The sequence below is a fragment of the Talpa europaea genome (assembly GCF_964194135.1).
Source record: "Talpa europaea genome assembly, chromosome: 13".
In the NCBI taxonomy this organism is placed as follows: Eukaryota; Metazoa; Chordata; class Mammalia; order Eulipotyphla; family Talpidae; genus Talpa; species Talpa europaea.
The window spans coordinates 42,675,781-42,698,097 of NC_140080.1; the positions used below are offsets into that span (position 1 = coordinate 42,675,781).

Consider the following 22,317-nt stretch of genomic DNA (forward strand, 5'->3'; position numbering starts at 1 on the left):
GGAGATTCTGTCAGACTGCTTCCACATCACCCGAAACTCCTCCCAGTCCTAACATTCTTTGAGTTTCCCTGGAAACCATCTGCTGGTGGAAATGACAATTTAGCTGTTCAGCTGCCAGGTTCACTTAGTTCCCCCATTATGGCTCTGCGCCAGGGTCAAGAAAGGCCCAAATTCACCCACTTCTGGCAGCACGCTGAAAGAAGAGGCTGCCTCCCAAGGTCAGGGAGGAGTCTCAAACTAGTAGAGAAAAGCCCAGACCTGGGTGACACCATTCATTCCTCCACCACCTCATCCTCTCGTCCATCCACTCTTCATTCACTCCTGCCTGCTATTCTCCAGGTCCTAAATATGAGCGAGAGAAGATGGGGTGGAAAAAAGAGCCAGGGTTTGCGTGCAGCGCATCCTGGGCCACTGTCAGTGTTATGTAAATATGTACATGTGTATCTTCTCCGTAATGTTGCTTCCTCCTGGGAAGTCTGAGACCTAACTCGTCTCTGCTCTATCCTATTTGTACCTCTCCCATTTCCCTTCATGCATATGTATCACCTCCTCCAGAAATAAGTTTCTACTGTGAACAACACCCCTGACCACCATCCAATCCAGTGCTGTAGTGTGGGGATGGAGTGATTTGGGTTCAATAAATGGGAAGCGTCTTTGGGCCCTATTGATCACAGAGTCTGTGACCTTGTCCAAAAGTCTGCCAACCCCCAAAGGTTCTGCCCATGCCACCCCTATCTTGATCCTGCCCCACCAGGGTGCTGTGTCCGGGGGAAAATATTTGGAGCTAATAGGAGTGCTCCCTGCTGTGGCCTCAAGAGACCTGCTGGTGTGGGGTCACATTTGAGTAAAAGTGACTGGGCACTTGTGCCCCTTTTTTCCCCGAGACAAATATTTACTTTGGAACCCTCAGGTGCACCCCCAAGCCTCCTGCTACATGAGGATGGGTACCTTCAGTGGCCATGGTGTGTGTGCCCCCTCCCCGGAGAGATCAGGAAGTCACTCCACTCATATCTCTGCCACCAAGTCACAGAACACAGGCTGAGGGCCCAGGGCTGTGGTGGGAGGGAAGGGGCAGGGAGAGAGTTCCCGTGTCCAGTTCCCAGAGGCCCAGCACCACTGCGAGCTGGAGTTAGGAGAGTGGAACAGGCTGTGTTGATTGCTTCGGGTCAGGCAAGATTGGGATGGGTCTCAGGGGACAGCTGCTCTCAGCGAATCCCCGCTCCCCTCACCACCTCTGCCTCTTCCTTCCAGCCCTGCAGCGTCCCTGCTATGAGACTGCACTTAGTCTAGAGCTGGACACCACATTTACCCTGCTTTACAGGGAAAATGCTGGAGCCCAAGGAGTAAAAGCACTTATCCCCTAGTTCACCGGCCTGAACATCACAGTCAGAATTTAGCCCACGTTAGCCGATTCCTCTTTCACCCCCCACCCCCCACAGTGAAATGACCTTGGCTTAGGGAAGATGGTAGAAGCCCATGCTCTGGAGGAAGAGATTGACGCTATAGATTATGCTCAAATGTAAGACACTTCTGCATGGAAAGCCTCCATAAGTAAGGTGAAAACACAGGCACGGGTGGCAGGAGCCTGGGGACAGCCCTAGGGTGAGTGTGCCCTCCTGCAGATAAGGAAGACACAGACATGCCCAATGGAAATGAGGGCCCGAGAATCAAAGGCAAGTCACAGGACTGGAAGCCCAAGCACTCCGCAAAATGATGAAAACCTCCCAGTCCCGTTGATCAGACATGCAAATTAAAACCACACCCGAGAGACATTTGGTCTCCAACAGAGCAGCACAAGTTCCAAGGACCGACAACTGCAGGATGAGCCTTGGAGAGGGGGTGACAGCAACTCACCAGCCCTTCAGATGAGGGTGAAGCCGAAGAAGCCCAAAACCCCTCCTGGCTCACCTGAAGGCATAGGCCATGGCGTTCATGGCAGTGTGGCCTGGAAACTGGAAAGAACCCAAATGTCCATTAGCAGGACAGCAGACCAGTTAATGGGGTACATACTCAGGAAGAAACAGATGAGGATGGTGGCTGATTGTCTGGAGCCCTGCACTCAAGGGACCACATTTCAAACAAAATGTTAAATGACAACAGCATAGTGCAGACAACCACACGCAATATTATGTCATTGATGGGAACTTTTAAAAATCTGCAAAGCGATACTTTAGATGTTTTGTGAACATGTACATCTGTAGAATAAATATAAAAACACATATAGGAATGATTTTCATCCACCTCAGGGAGCGAGGAGTGACACTCTCTGGACAGAAGGGAGGGGAATGGATTGAGAAGTTCTTATTTATGAGTGATGTCTCACTTCACAATCTAGGCTCAGGAAAGGAGAGCTGTGAGTGCTAGTCCCTATATTTTTCACAGGTTAAATATATTATAATAAAAAAGTGGAGCTGGATAATTGCTCCAAGTCAGTTGTCTCCCAGGTCACTAATCACTGTGAGAAAATTCCTTCTGGAACATACCTCCGAGTCCCTGCTGCTGATTCTGTTCATGAAGGGTCCTGGAAATTGATGAAAACCCAACTATGTGTGGCACAATCCAAAATGACTCTTGCCCTCAGTTGCCTAGTTGTTCAGGTTGGCAACTGCAGAGAGGAGGCCTTGTCTCCCAGCCACACCTGCACTGCCATCCCCCTGAACCCCTTACCCCCCTTGCAGCCTTCCCAACAAGCAGCTACAGACCATGTTGTCTTCTGTAGAAAGTTCTTGATAAGCTCAGAGGCAAAGGAAACTCCAAGAAACCCCCCATGTAGGTCAGTGGCTTTCCGTGTGCTAACCACAGACTAGAGCGACAGGGGTGGGAAGACCTGAGATTCAAGAGGTCTGCTGGGTTGTTGCCATAGGAACTTTGTTGCTGCTTTGTGACAGGAACGCAATGAAGGACACAACAGTCGTGGAGCAGGTTTGCAAGGCAAGACTCTACTACTTGAGCAGAAGTTCTTGTGCCATCTATTGAAATCATACAGGCCAGTAAAAGCTTATCATGCAACAATGGTATGAGGAAATGGGTCCGGAGGGTGGGATTGGAATGGGGGACAAAGTTTTACAAGGGAGAGGGAAGGGGACATTGTGTCTATGCGTCAAAAGACAGTTGCACCAGCAAAACATGATGTTATTACAGGCAACGTTATCGTGAGACCGTCATGGAGATAGTCATGTAATGAGGTCAACAGTGGCCTTGGCATCCTTGAGCCTGCCTTGCGATATGGACTATACTCCGTAGGTAGTCAAGGAATGTTCTGCTGTGATTTGTAGATAGCAAATAGGTCACAGTTGCCCGTGAGTGGCCAGCTCATAGGAACCCACACTGGGTGACTCTGGGGGTTGACACGACCTCTCTGATCCTTGGGAGAGGTAGCATGGGAATGTATGGGTTAACATAGTGGTTCCCAATCTAGAAACATCAGGAATGACTGGGGAACTTTACAAACACAGAAGCAGGGCCGCCCTGATGGGAATACCCCAGGCAAAGCTCTGGTTCTATATTTCTACTGAATCACAGGTTCCAATACACAGCCCAGTTCAAGAACCATTCAACGATCATTCCAGGTTGGACCTTCATGGATGTGAGAAAACTGTCCACAACACTCAGTTTCTCTCCCCATCCCCCGGGCTTCCTGTACCTTGTTAATCATCACCATGAATAGTTTATGCTGAGCAGGGTGCTGGGTGAAAATGAAGGAGCAGATGAGCTTCCAGAACACGGCCCCTCTCAGCCTCCCACTCCTTAGTAACCGAAATGAAGCTGAGGAGGAAGGCAGGGAGGGGGGCAAGCACTCGTACTCTCCACAGGTGGAGGGGGGTCTGGTGGCAGGGACATGGCCCATCTGCTCAATTCTACCCCTGCACCTCAGGCCCAGAACCCTGGCTATGGGGCAGGCAGGACTTCCCCACTGCCTCCCCCTCTGGCAAGGGAAGAAGTCACCCAAGTCACAGAATTCCAGCACCTCAAAGGTAGACCAATATTTACCTCTGTATTCCTGGTACTATTATTTAATTGGTACTTTCTTTTATGTTGACTCACTGTTTTTTTACTTGAATGCCAACTTGAGCTCCATCCTAAGCAATAATATCTGTGAAATAACAGGTTTGATGTGCTAGTTATTTTTTGTCTAATACACATTAAAATAAATACAAAGCAATTTCCATTTTTAAATGGCCATTATGTGTCTCCTGAAGTCTCTCTGCGTCACCACGCTTACAGAGACAGGGAAGGAGCCAGCCTGATGGTCAACAGGGATACAGACGGAGGACCGGAGAGGGAAGGCTGGCCTCAGGTCACACCAATGCATGGGACCCCCTATGCCCAATGGGCTCCACACTACAGATTCGGGGTGCACACCAAAAGACCTGTGATCAGGCATCCTGGTGACCTTGACTTTGGGGAGAATGTCCTTTGATTGTGCACTGCCCCCTCCTGGCAGGTCTTTCTATGATGTGTGTCCTCTGGAAAGGGCCAGACTGGGCAATGCAAAACAGGGATGACCAAGCCTAGGGAGAAGCCAGGATAGTCAGGGAAGGCTCTGCTGAAGATGTGGCATTTGTATTTGGCTTTAAAGGGTGAATAGGGGGTAGTCACGATTCAAGAAAGAAAAAGGCGACTGTTCAAAAGGCATGGAAGGGAGTCCTTGAGTGTCAGATGCTGGTTGGAAGAAAAGTATGAGACCAAAGGCAGTGTGGGGACTGGTCAGGAAAGACTGAGGCAGAGGCAGCCTGGAGGGCAGAGCAACATGGCAATGGTCCAGGTGCAGAGGGACACGCCTGTTCTGCCTCTAAGGCCTGAGGACCTCACTAGTCCATTTCTACCTCCCGTCTGATCCCTCATGGGTTAGAGGGGAGACCTGGGCTCTATACTTTTCAAGAACCCTTCCAATTCTGATAAATGAAGCCATTTCAATATGAAATTATGCTGATAAAACTGAATTGCTACAACCCTTTTGGCAGTTCATCCGGACTTAGCTATTAAATAAAGCCGGGCATCCCCTCTGGCCCACTTCAGATTCCAGCCCATAAAAATTAGAGTCCTAGTCTGTAAGGATGTATTTACTGGGATGTCTGCAGCAACACTGGTGTATTAAGCAAAAACAAAAAGTGAATAACCTAGATCGCGTTCGCCCACCTCAGCCAAAGTCCTACAGAGATGGATTGAGAGCACTCTGGCAGCTGGCCCCTGCACAGCCCCTGCCACCTGCCAGCTGCATGGCCCCAGCCTTGATCTCTCTGCAGCTCGGTTTCCCTATCACTAAGCAGGGCTGATAACCATTTACAGGCTGCATGAGGGGTTCTGAGGGTTAAGTGAGTTGCTGCTTGGGAGCCTTGTCGTACAGCGCCGGCTCACGGTACCAACTCCATGAATTCGAGCTGTTACTATTACTCAAAAGGCTGGGGCAGATCCAGACATCTGGAGAAATGACTGTGATGTGTCATTAAGTGAAAGAATCGACTTGCAGAGTTGTGTGCTTAGAATGATCCCCTCTGTGAAAAAAAGATTGAGCGATGATTAAGGGAGAGGGGAAGAAGGATTACAAGCTCATGAATAATGTCTTTGTTTGTCTAGGCAGAAGCAGGATGAGAAGAGATCTCACACCAGGCCCCCTAAGACTGTCTGGGGAAAGGAGAGGCTGGAGAGGGGGGAAGTGGGCGGGGAGTGGATATGAGGGAGGGAAAGATTAATTTGACTCTGTAGACCTAAGAATTGTTTGACTTGTTACTTCAGTAATAACTTATTAACCTCTTATAATCTTTAAACTCTCCAGTGAAATTGAAGAAAAAAGAGAAATTGTCATCCCTCCAGAGGTAAGGATGTTAGGGAGCCCACTAAAAAGTGACATGGATCAGGGAGACCCTATCATTCCAGTAGATGGTGGGGCCATCTTTAGGCCTGAGGGTAAAGGTCACTTTCTCAGATGGGCCCCTCTCTTGAGAATTCCAATGCTGGAAGGGCCTTTGTCCAACCACTCCAACCAAAAGAAATGTTGAAGATCAGGGAGGTCAAGAGACTGGCCCAAGATCACACAGCAGAAACCGGCCCAAAATATCATTTCTGACTCCTGGCCCAGAGCCCTTGCCCGGGTATCATGCTATCCCTTACTTCTGTGGAGGAGCCGCTCCTGCTGGGAGAAGAATAGTATAGAGCCTCACCTGCACAGCTTCCTTCCCTCCTGCTGACAGCCCTACCTCCACTCACGTCCTTACTGTGTCCTCTCCAGGATTCAAGAGGGCTAAGACAAGTCCTTCTCCAAAAGGCGCTCCCTGTCAAGTGGTCTGGGAGTTTCTGGCTTCTACCACTAACAAAGACATCTTTTTCTAACTGGTAGAAAAATGCTCTGAAGCTTTTTTTTTTTTTTTTTTAAGCACTGTTTTGTTTGCTGCTGTCTTAATTGTTGCCATGTTATATTTTATCAGTTTAATGTTTTAATTTTGTGCTTGGGCCTCGAGGCAATTCAGTGAAGGGTATGATTTGGAAAATCAAGGAAATAAAGAAATTGTCCACAGCAGAGGCAGCCTCCCAGGAGCCGAGGACAAAGTCTAAGTGCCTAAAATGAATTTTATTAGGAACAAAACAAAAACAAAACAACGTGTTGCTAGACAGAAGATATTAGGCCATCCTGGCTTTGTTTGGTTTTTGCTTTTTAATTTAATACCAGTTTTCCATGTCTTCCAAGGTCAGCCAAGGACGCATGACCCAGTTCCTTCTCCATGACCTTCTCAGAACCTTCCATTTTTCTAATTTCCAGGCCTACACTGGTGGTGAGTGCTCCGCCATCTTCTCTCCATTTAAGGACTGGGGTTGGGGTAACGCAGCCAACCAGACAGCCACAGATCTGCCTCTGGGGGCTTCACATTCTACTAAGGCTTCACATCTCCCCTTATCTGGGGAGATCACAATGCCGAGGGTGAGAAAATTGGTTCTTGCAGGGGTGGAAACAATCTTTCTCTTACAATGATTTGTATGTTCATCACCTTGTTGTTATCTTTGTGAGGGGCCTGTTCAGCTTGCAGTCAGTAAGCTGGGCATCGGCATCAATTCCAGTTGCCAGGCCTCCCTGGCCTCAGAAGCCCAGTTACTGACCTCCTGGTGGCCAAGTCCATGGAGATTTCTAGTTTCTCCCTGAAAACTTTTACCTTCCTCCCTCCTCAGCCACCTTCACAGGGTCCAGTGGCGGGGACCTCTTTTGCCCACATTTTAGACCCTGTGCCCCTTTTTCCACCTAGCTGACAAAGTCCAAGGCCTGGATAAACCCCACTAAGTCCCCTGTCTGTACCTGGGTAGGTGAGCCACATCAGGGGGCATCGCCTAGTAGTACAGGACAGGCCCGGACACACAGAAGGTCATCAACACCAACCTCAACTGGGATGTTGCCACTGTCAGACAGTTGGGGATTTTGTGGGCAATTTTGTTCAGCACTCTGAATCTCATTCTCCTCCCTCCTTCAAACTCCTCACCACCTCTTCCTCGCTCTCCGCAGAAGACCTTGCCTCCCACTTCGCAGAAAAAATAGAAGCTCAAGATGAGATCTCCCTTAACATCCCACTACAAACCTACATCTACATCTGCACTCATCCTCTCTTTGTTCCTTCTTTTGGTTCAAGAGAAGTCATCCCTCCTCTCCAGGACCAGCCCCTCCACCTACACGCCTGATCCCATCCCCTTCAGATGCTTGTGAACATCCCTCGCTGATTATCTCCCCAATTTCCTACACCCTCAATTAATATCTCTCCCTTTGATCTGCCATCAGCCTTTAAACAAACTCAGGTCTCCTGCACCTTATAACAACCACACACACACACACACACATACACACACACACACACACACACCCCACCATGACATCTCTCTCCTCTCTCCTCCCCTTCATATAAAAACTTTTCAAAAGAACCACTGCCTTCCTTATCCCTCCTTCACCCGCCCCACAGCTACCATCGGACTCCCTCCATCATGCCACTGGAACAGCACTCCCTGAAGCCATCAGCCCTCCCCACACCTGTCTTTGAACCAAAGCCCACATTCCATCCTCATTCCAGCCAACTAGCCAACTCAAAGCAGTCTCATCGGCTCTTCCCTTGACTTCTTGTCCTGTGCCCACCCTTCTCTATTTCTTCCTACCTCTCTGTTCATTCCTTCTCAGCCTTTGTAGGCATAGCCTCCTTTTTGCATCCCTGACCTGTCGATGTGCCCAGAACACCACCCTGGCCACCGCCTCTTCTCTCTCCTGCTCTTCCTGAGCAATCCTGCCCTTGTCCACAGCCTCAATGACCCTGTCTCTGCTGACCCCATCTTCATGCTGACCCCAAACACTTCTGAGTGCCTCATCAAAATCTGCACTTAGTGTCTCAAAGACATTGCAAGCTCAACATGTTTAAAGTGGAACTTGCACTTTTCCTGTGACCCCCCCACAGCTCCCCTCCTCACTCACCCCCATCACAGTCCTATTCAGCTGTCCCCATCTCATTGCCTGCCCCTGCACAGAAACCTCAAAATCCATCCTGATGCGCCCTCTTTCTCAACACATCTCTGTGATGATCTCACTTTGTGATAACTCTGGAAACTTCCACAATTCCCCAACTCCACTGCCACAAGTAACCCCTATACTCTTAACCCTAACTTGTCTTCCTGCATCTCCTCATACATCTAGTACTCCACTGGGCATTCACACAGGTCATATTAAAATTCAAATGTCACCTTTTCCCTCTAGTGCTGCCAACTGTCAGGGTCTTCCTACCACCCTTAGAATAAGAGAAAGGTCCTTCATGTGGAATCTGCCTTTTGCCCATGTTCTATGTCTACACTTCTCTACCCTCCTGCTCTCCCTCTAGGCTCTGCTACAATGGAATTTTCTGACCTCTTCTCTTCGCTCTACCTTCTGCCACAGGTCCTTTGCACAGGTTCTTCCCTCTGCCCAGCATTCTCTCTCTCTCGCTTCCATTCTCTCCTACACAGAGTTCATATTTTATCACAAATATCACTTCCTCAGGACATCCTTCCCTAACCCCTGAGCAAAGATATGTCCCTTTTTCCTGTTAATGTTTTCATAATAATGGCCAGCATGCATACATAGACAGCGCTATTGTCAGAAATTCAAGACAATCCTGTAATGTTTTACAGATGAAGAAACTAAGACACAGAGAAGTTATGTAATTTACCCAAGATCACTTAGTTAATAAGAGGCAAAGCCACAGTTTGAAGCCAGGCTGAGTGACTCTAGCTTAGCTTTTAAATACTATACTATTTTGTAAGAAAACACCTCTTTTTTCCTTTCTACACCTACTCATTGTTTGTAGCAATGTATTTATGACTGTTGGTTTAGCATGTGTCTCCCCCAATGGACTCTGTTAGGGCAGAGAATGTTTCATCCCCCACCAGAGGCGCTCAATAAATACTTGCTAAGTGGCTGAAGGTGGATTAGTTTCCTCCCGATTCCTCACTCATTCACTTACCTGGTGCCAGGAGCAGCAGTTCTCAAACCTAGGAGGGCCAGGGACCTGCGGGATGTGCTTACCACGCCCATGATATTGGATGCATTGGATGCATCTTTCACATTTTTCAGAGCAAAGTTTCCATAGTTCATACTATCTTCAGATTCACAACAGGTCCATGAAAGTAAGAACAGTTGATTCACATATTCCCCAGACTTTCTCATCCTCTCCATCAACCTCCTTTCAACCACTACAACAGCTTCACGTCAAGTAGTTTTGTTCTCCGCAAGCCCATTCTCCACACTCCAGTCACAGTGATCTTTTAAAAACCCAAGGTTTAAGGATTGTCTGCTTAAACCAGTTAGAGACAATCTACTGCCCTTGGAGCAAAATGCACACTTGGCTGGGAGGAAGGTTTGCTATAGACCCCATCAGCTGATCCAACTTTATGTGTCCTCATTTGTCCCCTCTTCTCCCCAAGTCTGCCTATAGCCCAGCGCAGCACAGACTGGCTTCTATTTGGGTTTCCCTGGCCTATGCCAGGGTGATTTCTCCTATATACCCATTCGGTACTCTCTCCTGGGATGCCAGTGCTCTCCTTTGCACCTACAAATTCCTATTCCATATTTAAGTCTGAGCTTATATGTCTCTTGGGGGCTAGGTGCCCCTCCCTGCTCCCACAGGCCTTTCCCCCAACAACACACATAAGGCATAGAACCACAGTTGCTTGGTAACCTACTGTCTCTTTCCTGCCTGTGAGCTTCGAGGGCAAGCTATCATGTCTGATTCATCTTCCCCACACCCCCCATTCTAGCCAGGCACTACCCCAAGGTACGATGCTCAGTAAGGATTTATTCAACCAGTGAATGAATGAATCAACAGATGACAAATATTGCCAGGTTCATAAGTTCTAAAAATATGCAAAATGGATAAATGAGTGGGTAAATGGAAGCTCGAGTCTAGAAAGAGAATAGGATTAGGATGTTTGGAGATGAGTAAGACCCACTCGGTCTCAGAGAGCTAAAATGGAAGACAAATCCCTTCCAGGAGCAAATGTGAAAAACTTGAGAGTCATTTTATAGCCTGGCCTACCCAGAGGGCGGGTCCAGTCCTAGCCACGCCCCCAGGCAATAGGCGGTCTTTTTGCCCTCCGAGCCCCCGCCCTTTCCATCGCTGGGGGTGGAGCCGGTCACTTCCGGGGTTGAAACTACATTTCCCGGCGAGCCGCGCGGCGGGCGAACGAGGAGCCGGAAGTGGGGCGCGCGAGGTCTAAGGGCACGAGGGAAGTGGCGGGCTAGGACTGAGGGGGGCGTGCAGGTGAGCGGGGAGTTGCGGGCATGGCCGAGGCCAGGAAGCGGCGGGAGCTGCTACCCCTGATCTACCAGCATCTGCTCCAGGCGGGCTACGTGCGCGCTGCGCGGGAAGTGAAGGAACAGAGCGGCCAGGTAGGCGTGCGCCACGGCGTGCGAGGGCCGCGTGCGGAAGGTGGGGAGCTGCGGCCCGCCCCTCTTGCCCTGACGGTCTGGACGGCGAGGAGCGTGGGATCCCGCCGTAATCCGGGGTGCGGCCAGGGGCCCGAATGAGCCGCAGCCTCTGCGCCCGGGCTCCGCGGCTCCTGGCTCTTTGGGCCTCAGTTTCCCCATCAGTGCAGTGGGCGTGCCGGGATCTGTGATGGTTCCCACAGGCCTTCGTAAGCCCCGCGCCCCCTACCTCCACCCTCTTTCTGGTGGATCTGCATTTTAAGTTACCTGCCTCAGCCACGTGGTTCGGCGCGGCCCCCTGGGGCTAGAAGGTGGCTGCGAGTCTCAGGGGTGAGTTGGCCTAGCCCTGGGGGGGAGAGCCTCAAAGAAGGCGCTTGTGTCCCTGCCATTGACTTGTAGTCCAGGTTCTTAGCAGTTCTCAGCTTTGGGATTTGAACTCGTGGTAGTCATTTCTTAGTTCATTCACCCACTGGGCAACTGTTAACCTGGAGCTCTGGGTGGTCAGTAGAACCGTAAGCATGTCCCCCATCCCTTCCAGAGCTTAACATCTAATTGGGGAGACAGACATACATCAGAAATGTGAAAGTAAAAGTACTTCACACTACATTCATGGGGGGACAAGACAAGGGCGGCAGACAAGGGATATGAGAACTGCTTTTGGGGGGAAGTGTCTGAAATCTGACAAGGAAGGAAGGAGAATTTTCCAAAGGTGCAGATGCCCGGTAGGGGAGGGAACGTGTGTACTCTGATCTCCAGAAAGAGGACTGTGGCTGCAGTGTGGAATGCAAGGGTATAGAACACCATGGGGAAGAGGCTGGGACCAGGAATCCTCTCACAGGCCCTTTGGTCTTTATTAAAAGAGCAAGTGCTAAGCCACTGATGGTTTTTTTAACTACTGAGGTGGCAACTGATTAGTTAATATCCCCTTCTAATAAGCTCTGTCCTAAAAATTGTTTTTAGGACCTTCTGGAGGTACTAACGGGTAACGGGTTTAAGACATCATCTGTACTTTGCCCAAACCTCCCTGGACCTCAGTTGCCCTCTACTAGTTATATCACTTAACGTCTTGAGGGAAACAAGGAATGGCAGGACAGGATGCAGTACCCATCTTCATTGGCACCTTTGCCTAGGCAAAAATATTGTACCTTCTTGGCGCATACATTCTAGCAGGGGCACACAGATGACAAATATTTTTTTTAAAGATTTATGTATTTATACAAGCCCTGGGTACAGTCAGAAGCGCGGGAGGGTGAGAGAATTCACCAGAGCCAGAGCGGGGAGCAGAGCACGCAGAAGGACCGAAGTACACTGCTGAGGGGAGCAGCGGGCATGGCAGGAGAGGTCTGCATGCCATGTGGGACCCTTACCTGGTGGTCGGGGATCGAACCGGTGCTGTAGAGGCTGCGGGCAGCTTCACAACTCAGCGCTCAACCGCTGCGCCACCGGGGAGGCCCCAGATGACAAATATTTTTAAAAAGTGAATGATATGCTGTGTCAGGTGATGGTAGGTGTTTGTTAGCTGTAAAAGTAAGGCAGGCATGGGGAAGAGGGAATGTCAGGGTTCAATCATTAAAAAGGTAGTCAGGAAGCCCCACAGAGAGGGGACATTTAGGCAGAGACCTCAAGGAAATGAGGAGCCAGTTATATCATTAGCAGGGGAGACAGCATTCCTGACAGAGAGACCCTGACAGAGACTGGGTAACAGTCTCTGGGGCTGGGTAACACGTTTGTGGGACAGGGAGGGAACTAGCAGGCCCAGGGTGGAATTGAGTGAGGCTCACACTTGATGTCTCAGTGTTATTGGCTCACTGTGCTGGCCTCTGACTGAATTATCTCATTCAGACTTGGTCACCTGCTGTGTGGACACTACTGTTATCCCCATTTTATCAACAGGGAACCTGAAGTAAAGAGGTAAAGGGGTTAGCTTAGCCAGTTAACCAAGAAGCTCTGTCTGACTTCATACTGGACCCTTACACTCTGTTGCCCTCACCCCACATTGTTTACTCAACCTCCTTGGGACACTGGACACCCACCCCAGGTTCTTGACATTTGGACCCTCTGACCTCAACTCCAAAGGCGTGGAGTCCACTTTATTTCCTCTGCTTTCCCAAGGGACTGCCACCACTTGGTCCAGGCTCTTCTTAGCGGACTCATGAACTGCAGTCATGGTATCTGGATGCCTTGTGTCTGTGGTTCATACTGCCCTGGAGGGATGGACTAACCTGCCCTTTAAAGACCTCTGGAAGGTCAGGGGTGGAAAAAGCCCTGAACTGCAGCCAGTGTGAAGAGTGCGTGCCATGGAGGTTGGGGGCCGGATAAATGCTGGGCTGGAACATCCCAGCTCCATGTTTTCAGCATGTTGTCTGAAAAGCTTTTAGCTGGAAATGCTTGTCTTGCTGGTCTCCAGGAGATTTGGATAGTACAGCAAGACTAAGCAGACATAGTTCCCACAGCAAAGAGACCCTCTTTTCAACCACCAGTCTCTGCATGTCATGAGATCTTAGAGAGAGGGGCTCAGAGAGGACCCTTATTCTGATGTTTTCACTTTACTTTTCTGCAGAAAAGTTTCCTGACTCAGCCTGTCACCCTTCTGGACATCTACACACACTGGCAACAGTAAGTCCACTGGGGCTGAGAGTGTGGAGAGGAACCTCCAAGCAATCAGTTTGGAATAAGGGTACTCATGACCAGGAAGCCAGGTCACATGTCTGGGGGTCTGATGGGGGGCAAGGACATTATGCCCCATAATTAATGTTTCTAAGAGATAAAAGCATGTGTTAGTCATTCCATCAATAAACACTTATTAGAAACCTACTGAATGCCAGGTTTGCCCTAAGTACAGCGATTCTGACATGCCTGCCACATGTCACATGGTCTCTTCTTTCCTGGCTCTCATCTTGCAGTTAGGCATGTTGGGAGGATTACAAAAAAGAGATGTCTGGTGCCAAAACCACATCAACAGGTTAGTGTACCCTCATTTGGGGGTGGAGGGAGTCTTCCCTGAGATGCCTTTTGACAGAACTGCCAGGAGTGGGAGCGTGAACATGGTGATGGATGTAGGGAGGCAAGGCGTGGGGGGTGGTTGTGTCTTGCAGGGAACTGCTGCTGCTGAGGCCTGCAGCTGTGGGCACAGTACAGTGCAACTGGGCAGTTGGCAGTGGCTGGTGCTCTATGGTGAGAAATTGTGTCCCTGCCCCAAGAGCTTGGGAGCCATTGCGGGGGGGTGAAACAAAGTGGTGCGGTTTTGCCAGCATGGCAGGACTGGTGGGCTTGGACATCAGTGTCCCGGTGAGAGCTGGTGGGGCATAAAGCGGTACTAGTAGCAGAGGTACACAGTAGATCCACCAGAGACAGCTTAGCTTAGAGGGTCCCCCAAAGTTCAAACCTAGTAACTGGCTCTATGACCTTGGACAAACTTGGCCTCCATGTGTCTTCATCTGTAAAATAAAAATAATAGTAAATAAAATGCTCGAACTTGCCATTAGAAGCACTTCTCGCCCCTCTCCCCCATATTTTTTAAGCACCTACTGTGAACCAGAACTGTTCTCCATAATAGCTGGGAACAAATAAGAGAAAAATGACTGCCCTGGTGCAGCTTCCATTCTTTGGGAGGAGAGAAACTGCATAAATTGTCCCATGTAACCAGCGAAACCTGGTTTCATAGGCAGTTTCCCAAAAAGTGATCGGGGAACAAGGGGGCTAAGCAACATCTGTCTCTGCTAGGGAGCGGGGCGGATCCAGTGTCACTTGTGGGGCAGGAGGGTGGGATAAAGAAATGATACTTGAAAGTTCTGGGCCTGGGCCTTCTGCTTGTCCTACCAGGGCCCCAGACTGACTGACCCTTGCAAGGCACTTGGTTGTGCATTTGTTCATTTGAAATGTGCTGTGTCCAACCCTCCCCTCCCTGGGCTTACTGGGTAGTGGGGAGTGGGCCGGGAAATCACCAAAATATAGAGAGAAATGTTCTGTTGAATCTGAGTGGCATGGCAGCAGGGGTGTGTATGGGGAAATGGGCTTTCTGAGGAAGCTGTGTTGCAGTTGAGGCCTGAAGGATAAGGAAGGCCTGAAGACTCCTCTGGGAAGAAGGTATCTCATCCAGAAAGTTCTAGAGGGGAGAGAGGAGACTGGTGCTTCTGTGACGTGCTTGCAGGTGCTAGAATGTACCACTTAGTGACTGAGCTACTGTTCCTAGAGGGTTGGTTTTTTTTATTATTATTATTTATTTTTGCATACAAGAACTGGGGTACAGGCTAGAGGTGTGGTGGTGTGAGAGGATTTACAGAGACAGGAGCAGAACACTGCTGAGGGGAGCAGCGAGCGAGACAGGAGAGGTCTGCTCTGCTGTGTGGGTCACTTCCCTGACTGGGGATCGATGTCAAGCTGCAATAGCTGCTGATTGCTTTATAGTGCTGATGCTCAACCCCTTGCACCACCGGGGTGGCCCCTAGAGTTTTAGTGAACCACTTCCTGACTATTTTGAGGATAGACAATTATGAAGACATTTTATAAAATGAGTAAAAATGCAAAATACAGCAGTTTATCTATATTGTGTTCTCATTGTCATTTAGATTCCCCTTTCCTTGGGGTGTGGGGAGGCTGAGAATGCTGGAAAGACTTTCAGATTTCTTGGAGTTGTGCTGGCCTCCCAGTCAGTACAGCCTGTGCCCCTTGTTCTGCAGAACCTCAGAGGTTGGCAAGAAACGGAAGGCAGAGGATGATGCGGCTCTGCAGGCCAAGAAGACCCGCGTGTCTGACCCCATCAGCAGCTCAGAGAGCTCAGAGGAGGAGGAGGAAGAGGCAGAAGCCGAGACCACTAAAGCTAGTAAGAGCCCTGTGTTCTGGGTCCTGGGGGGCAGCCCCTGTCATTGGTTCTTGGGAACTCAGCCCAGGTCCACCCTGACTCTTGGGAACAGAGTCAGGAAGACTGGGAGACTGGGACCTGTCAGAGGAAAGATCCAGAGGGTTCCACATCTATCTCAGTGCATTGTGGACCCTGCCTTATGCAAACATAGTGTTTCTAGGTGCTGGGGATCCAGTGGTGAACAGAAAACCAAATGGGCCTTCTAGTCAAATTTGAGGTACATACAGTTAGCCCCTGCAGTGGGGCCCTGGTGTTGCATTTCTCCGGGCTTCCCAGTGATTCTGATAGAGATGGAAAGATGCCTGCTTTCTCAGAATTGCTGGAATGATTCCAGAGGCAGCAGCCTCTGCATGGCCTGGGGGGTGCTTGGAGAGTTGTGATTGTCTGTGGGCCTTTTTGGAAATGCACACTGGGAGCTGTCCTGGCCGCTCTGGCTTCAGGGCACCAGCTGGATGATGGGAGGCTCGCTCCTCCTTCAGGGTTCTCGGGGCTCCTTGTGCTTCCGACAGCACTCGTAACTCGAGGGCAGCTGTCCTTCCGCTCTGCTTTGTGTTATTGGATTGTTTATGTAGAAGGTAACATCTTCATTTTTTTTTTTAAAGATTTATTTATTTTTTATATAAGCACTGGGTACAGTCAGAAGTGCGGGAGGGTGAGAGAATTCACCAGAGCCAGAGAGGGGAGCAAAACAGGCAGACCAACGAAATACACTACTGAGGGGAGCAGCGGGCGGCAGGAGAGGTCTGCGCACCATGTGGGACCCTCGCCCGGCGGCCGGGCATCGAACCGGCACTGCAGAGGCTGCGGGCAGCTTTGCCATCCAGCACTCAACCGCTGTGCCTCCAGGGAGGCCCACATCTTCATTTTTAAATGTTTTCTAATTGAAAAATACAGGACTTATTATGAAGTGTTCATTCTAGAGTATTTTTAATTACTTTTTTTAAAGGCAAGGGAAATTTACCTATAGTCTTGCCACCTGTAATTTGACAAAATATATTTCCATTCATTTTTCCTAAGCATGTTTCTTTTCAATATTTGCAATTGTATTGCTACATGTTATATATATATATATGTATGTATGTATATATGTATATGTATATGTGTGTATATATATATATATATATTGCTTACTATTTTAAAGAATATGCTATACAAGTTTATTTTGAACTGTCCAAAAGCATATAGAAGAAAAATGGAAGGTTTTCAGTTCTCCTGCCCACCCGCGCCCTGCCTGCTGGAAGGGCTTCAGTGGTCCTCAGCCGCATCTACCTGTGCTTACGTCTACATGTGGTTACACCTGTGATATAAAACATAAAATATAAAAATATATACTGACTGGCTAGTCAGTGGATATTTAAAGCTGTGATGATGGTTACGCTTCTTAAAGGAGTCCTCCCTGAGAGAAACTGAAGTGTCTGTGGGCAGCATAATACAGTGTCTGGCTTTTCTTCAGGATAATTCTCAATGCAAGGGTGACCCAGGGGACACTTGAAATCAGACTGATGATGGTTAGACCTGGTCATTCAGTATCTGTCCAGGAAAAGAACTAGATCAAGCCATTCATCTCCGCAATGTCCTCTTTAAAAAAAAAAAAAAAAAGATGTATTTATTTATACAAGAACTGAGGTACAGGCCAAAGTTGTGGGAGGGTGAGAGAATTCACCAGAGACAGAGTGGGGAGTAGAACCGGCAGACAGACCAAAAACATTGCTGAGGGGAACAGCGGGCGAGGCTGAAGAGGTCTGCCGCGCCATGTGGGTATATCCCTGGCTCCCCGGGAATCAAACCCGTGCCGCAGAAGCTGCGGACAGCTCCACAGCGCGGCACTCAACCTGCTGCTGTGCCACCGGGGAGGCCCACGCAGGTCCTTTTTAACCTCATACCTCTGAGATCTCAGGAGACAGCACCCTAGTGTGAAAGCACCACCAATCTATAAATCGCAACATCTAACCAGGTCCAAGTCTCAGGGTTCAGCCACCGCTTCACTGAAAAACTATTTAAATTCTGCACAGCTTTCTATGTGGACTGGAAGCTGACAGCCTGACCCCTGGCCCTAGACTCTCCCTGAGCAGACTATAGTGTGGGGACCTGTTAGAACAGCAACCCCCACCCCCAGAGTTCTACAGCACCATCATGGTAGTATGGGGCAGGGCTGTGAGCCAGCCCTTTTCCTTGGGGCCTCAGATGCCACTTTGGGATCCATTGGGGATGCAGACACGCGGCTGTCAGCTCACTGTTCCATTGCTCCTGGTGGGTGCGGCCGAGGCATCCCTGAGAGCCTGAGTTCAGCCTCATCCAGCGTGTGAGTACCTGGCAGCCACGTCTCTTGTTGGATGAGCTGAAGCCTATTTGCTTTTCTTTGTTGAGGAAAAACTCATCTGGCTCATCCAGCAAGTGCTTGTGTCTTACAGCCCCGAGACTAGCGCCAAGCAACTCCTCAGCCCTGTCAGTGGTTTTGCCATCAAGCATGAAAGAAAAAGCCAAGGTGAGTAGGGGCCATCTTCCTACCTGTCAGCTGTGGATGTTGAAGCACCCTGCAGGGAAGGACAGGGCTGTGGGTAATTCGCTGCCCTGGGTTCAAGTCTCAGCCTGTTGAGTCCCTTCACCTCTTGGGGCCTCAGTTTCCTTTTTGCTAAGTGAGGATGATGCCTTCTCTCTGGACTACTGGGGCCATCGTGAACCTAGAGTAAATGGTTTCTTTCCTCCTCATCCCTGCATTTGCTTCAACAAATCCTTACCGATGCAGTTCAGTCACTGTGAGGTTGTGGAGACACTATGGTGAGTAAGATCCCTGTGGATCTGAAAGCTCAGAAAGCATCTTCTAGTCTGGAACTGCTTAGAAAGTGGAATGTCATTTTCTGGTAAACTGTAAAGCAGTATTACAGGCATGCAAAGGCGTGTGTCCCTGAAATTGCTTGGGGTGTTAGCAATGTTATGTAAAAAAGTCATTATGAAATAAATAATGCACCTACAATACACTGTTACTTAGCCAGCCACTACCACATTTCCAAGAACTGTAATCAGGTTACCTCTAGGCCTCTGAGCAGGGGTACCAGTTTTGGCCCCACTTTGGCAGAGACTTGAATAAGTGATTGACCCAGGCTCACCTTGCCGGGAGGTGGTAGGTCTCCAGGTGCCTCAGTGTGTGTCTGCCCCTCCTATTCTCCATAGGCAAAGAAAGGTGGCCAGATGATGAACTCCATAGCACACCCTGCCTCTGGGAAGGCAGTGGTCCAGCTCCTCTCTGGAAAGTCCACCAGGAAGATGCCAGAGCCCTCAGTGAATACCATCTTGGTCTCAGAAACTGAGGAGGAGGGCAGCGTCAAAACCACTGCCAAGCCTGGTAAGAAGTTCCCACCTCTAGGAACCAAACCCCCAAGCTTGGGCTGAGGAGGCAGGCCTGGGCACTGCATTATCAATCTTTGGGACATTCTGGAACTCAGAGGTTTGTCTCCATGACAGCAGGGGCTCCACCTTAGGTCATATCCTCCCCTCCCATAAGGGAGGGTCAGCTGCATGGGCACGTAAGCTTTATGTAGGAAGTTTGAGCTGCCCATGGTAATGGAGTGTTCTCTGGTTATTGCTTTCGGGTGAGTCCAGGGCCCACTGAGGAGGCTTGGAAACCAAACTGCCATTCCTGGGTTTGTTTCAGTTTCTCACATACAGTAGGTGTGTGCCCTGCCCACCTCACTTTGATGGCAGGTAGAGATTTTCTAGGCCATCAGGTACTGGTACGTGAGTGTCAGAACCTCTAATAGCCCTTAGTAGGGCCTCATGTGTGCAGAACCCTATGATATGAGTGGTACCTATCTCAGCTGTGAGGCTCAAGAGAGGGTGGACTGAAGTTCTGCATGTAAAGGTTGGGTGCTCAGCACCCCTCTGATTAGGACTCGAGGATTGTGGTGCTGGGAGGGAAAGGCCATCTGGAAATGGTGACCCTCAGTGCCCTCTCTGTTGACCTCTCAGGAATGGCATCAACAGGCCAGGCCGACAGCTCCAGTGAGGACACCTCCAGCTCCAGCGATGAGACAGACGTGGAGGTAATTGCCACTCATCCTCAGGAGCTGCTCTCCACACCTCTAGCCTTCCCAGAGCCCTGAGCAGTCTTCACACACCAGTGGGCCCAGTTCAGTCAGCAAGTGTTCCAGGGAGACGAGAAGCCAGGAGCTGCATGTTGTACTCTGGGTGTGAGAGACACATCCCACCTGTGAGGCAAGGAAGGCCTCTTAGGCAGATGGCACTGGAATGCCTGGGAGCTTCACCAGGGAGGGATGTGGGGGCCAGGTGTCAGAAGAGCTTCATGAGCAGTACCTGGGTGGGAGCATGGCTTTCCTTCGTGGGATGAAGCAGCCCTGAGAGTTCTGCTCTGATAAATGCCCAGCCTTGGCACTTGACCGGAGAGCAGTAGGACTTTGAGAAAAGGCTGTGGCCTTTTCTCCGAGCTGGGAGAAGTCTCTGCTCTCTGGGTGGCTGCGGCCTACTTGGAATACAGCCACAAGATGATGGACTGCCTACTGCTGTGGGGACAGGAGGTCTCCCTCAGTTTAACTCAAACTGTGACAGTTACCATCAAGGAAACCATAGGGAGGGCCTGTAACAGGAGTGTGCCAGGGCGTTTGGAACTTTGAAGCAGCATCAATGTGTAATTTCATCGCTGAGGGGAATGTGATGCCAGATGAGAAGCGCAGGGGTCATATTTTCTGCCTGCCTCTGAGACCCACTGGGAGAAACTGGGGTTTTATCCTAGGAGACCTGAGGAAGGTTCCAGATACAGAAGGATAGTGGTCTGATCACTGGTCATGATCTGGATTGGAGGATGGTGTAAAATAAAAATAGTGCCACCACTGAGGTTTGGCAGGAGACGCTGGTGGCTGGCCCAGGAACAAGTGGCAAGGTTACCATGCGGTAGACGAGCAGCAAGGCTCAGGGAGGAGCTGACCGACACCCATGGTTCTTTATGCCTCACCTGGGAACCGTGATAGTGAAGCCCTCACTCCTTTCCCCCTGGGCCTGGCTGTGGGCTGCTCCCTGCTCTGCCCTAGAGCCAGCCAGCCATAAGTATGCCCTGGGCTCTCTCCTCCCAGGACCCAAGGAAGAATAGTTAAGCCCAGCCTGGGTGGGCCAGAGGTGGGTGGTATGCAGGGTCCAGCAACAGTAAAGGGGGACTTGAGGTTGAAGAAATAGCTGCCTCAGAAACCCAGGGGCAGGTGAAGTCCCCGTGACAGGTGAAAGTAGGGGGCTGTCTGCCTGAGAAATGTTTGAGTTATAAAGTCAAATGAAGAGCCCAGTGCAAGAAAGAATGTACCCAACTTATCTCACCAATACTGGTGTTCAGGTCCTGTCCCTCAGGGTAACCACTGTGGTGACTGCAGTGGAAGGGGCAAAGATGAGCTCTCCTGATTTAGAAGGTCCCCTCTGCTGACCCTGGGTGCCCAGCCACCCTGTGTGCTGACCCTGAGTACCAGGCGGCCCTCTTTGCCAACCCTGGGTGCACGCTGTGGCAGGGAACATAGTGGCTGAGAGTTCTACCCTGAAAGGCGTGCCCATGTGGCCTCCAGTCACAGCTCTGCCTCGCAGCATTGGCCCTGGTGGCTAAACGTTTAAGCCTCTTGTCCTTTTCTGGAGAATGAGTATGAAAGTAGTATGTCTCAGGTAGTTGAGGATCCAGTAGCCTGAGGTATAAATCATCTAGCATCTTGTAGCCTTTGGGGCAAAGGGTTTGATTCCTTCCCTGATTCCATCCTCTCTGGCTCCAGGAGAAACCCTCAGGAAAACACCCCCAGGTCAAAGCCTCACCAGCCTCTGCCAAGGGGTCTCCAGGGAAAAGAGCAGCACCAACCCCTGAGAAGGTGGGTATGACTCCCCAAGTCCAAGGTGCCCTGACTATAACCAGCAAGGCCAAGAAGCCAGGGGAAGGCTCAGATAGCAGCAAGGAGTCTGAGAGCAAGGAGCAGGGGCACTATGCAGACACCCAGCCAGGTGAGGCCTGGGGAGATATATCCCTTGGGATCCCCTAGTTCCTCAGCAGCCTGGGACTCTCGTGTAGACCCCCCAAGAGAGACAGAGTAGTTTTGTACTGAGCACTCTGCCAGGGAGTACTGGCTTTGGGAATTGGGGAGCAGGAGGAGGATGCACAAGTTGAAGCGTGGGAGCAGTTGGGCTGGTTTCAGATGCCCTGGAAACTCCTTGGGCAGGCAGAACCCCGAATGGCTTCTCTGAGAGTGAGGCCCTGCAACCCACTGTCAGTAACTTCTCCCCTTATCGCTTCTCCCTTAGTCAGTGGCCATTGTCCTCCCAGCTAGTCCTGGGACTTGAGAAGTTTTAATTACCTGGACCGCTACCTTCTCAGCCAAATCTGGACCTTGTTATGAACAGGGATCTGGTTACTTTCCATCTACTGAGACCCCTGGGCTTCAGCATGCCTCAAGGGGAAGCCAGGAGCCTGGGAAGATGTGGGAGTCATTAAAGGAAGAGGAAGGTCAGACAGAATGGTAAAATCACCTCCCTTCTTGCCGCCAGCCTTGAGCCTACCCAGGTG

The 22,317-nt window shown here is 50.1% G+C and overlaps 1 protein-coding gene across 1 annotated transcript in view; it reads left to right on the top strand.

Moving 5' to 3' along the window:
• Positions 1–10,643: 10,643 nt before the first annotated feature.
• Positions 10,644–22,317, top strand: part of TCOF1 (treacle ribosome biogenesis factor 1) — a 37,721-nt gene continuing 26,047 nt past the window's right edge. Inside the window, 7 exon segments of the mRNA XM_084252641.1 lie at positions 10,644–10,882; positions 13,479–13,534; positions 15,598–15,740; positions 18,191–18,264; positions 18,951–19,122; positions 19,746–19,819; positions 21,536–21,758. Coding sequence (XP_084108767.1) covers positions 10,775–10,882; positions 13,479–13,534; positions 15,598–15,740; positions 18,191–18,264; positions 18,951–19,122; positions 19,746–19,819; positions 21,536–21,758 — 850 coding nt within the window. The 5' untranslated portion in view covers positions 10,644–10,774.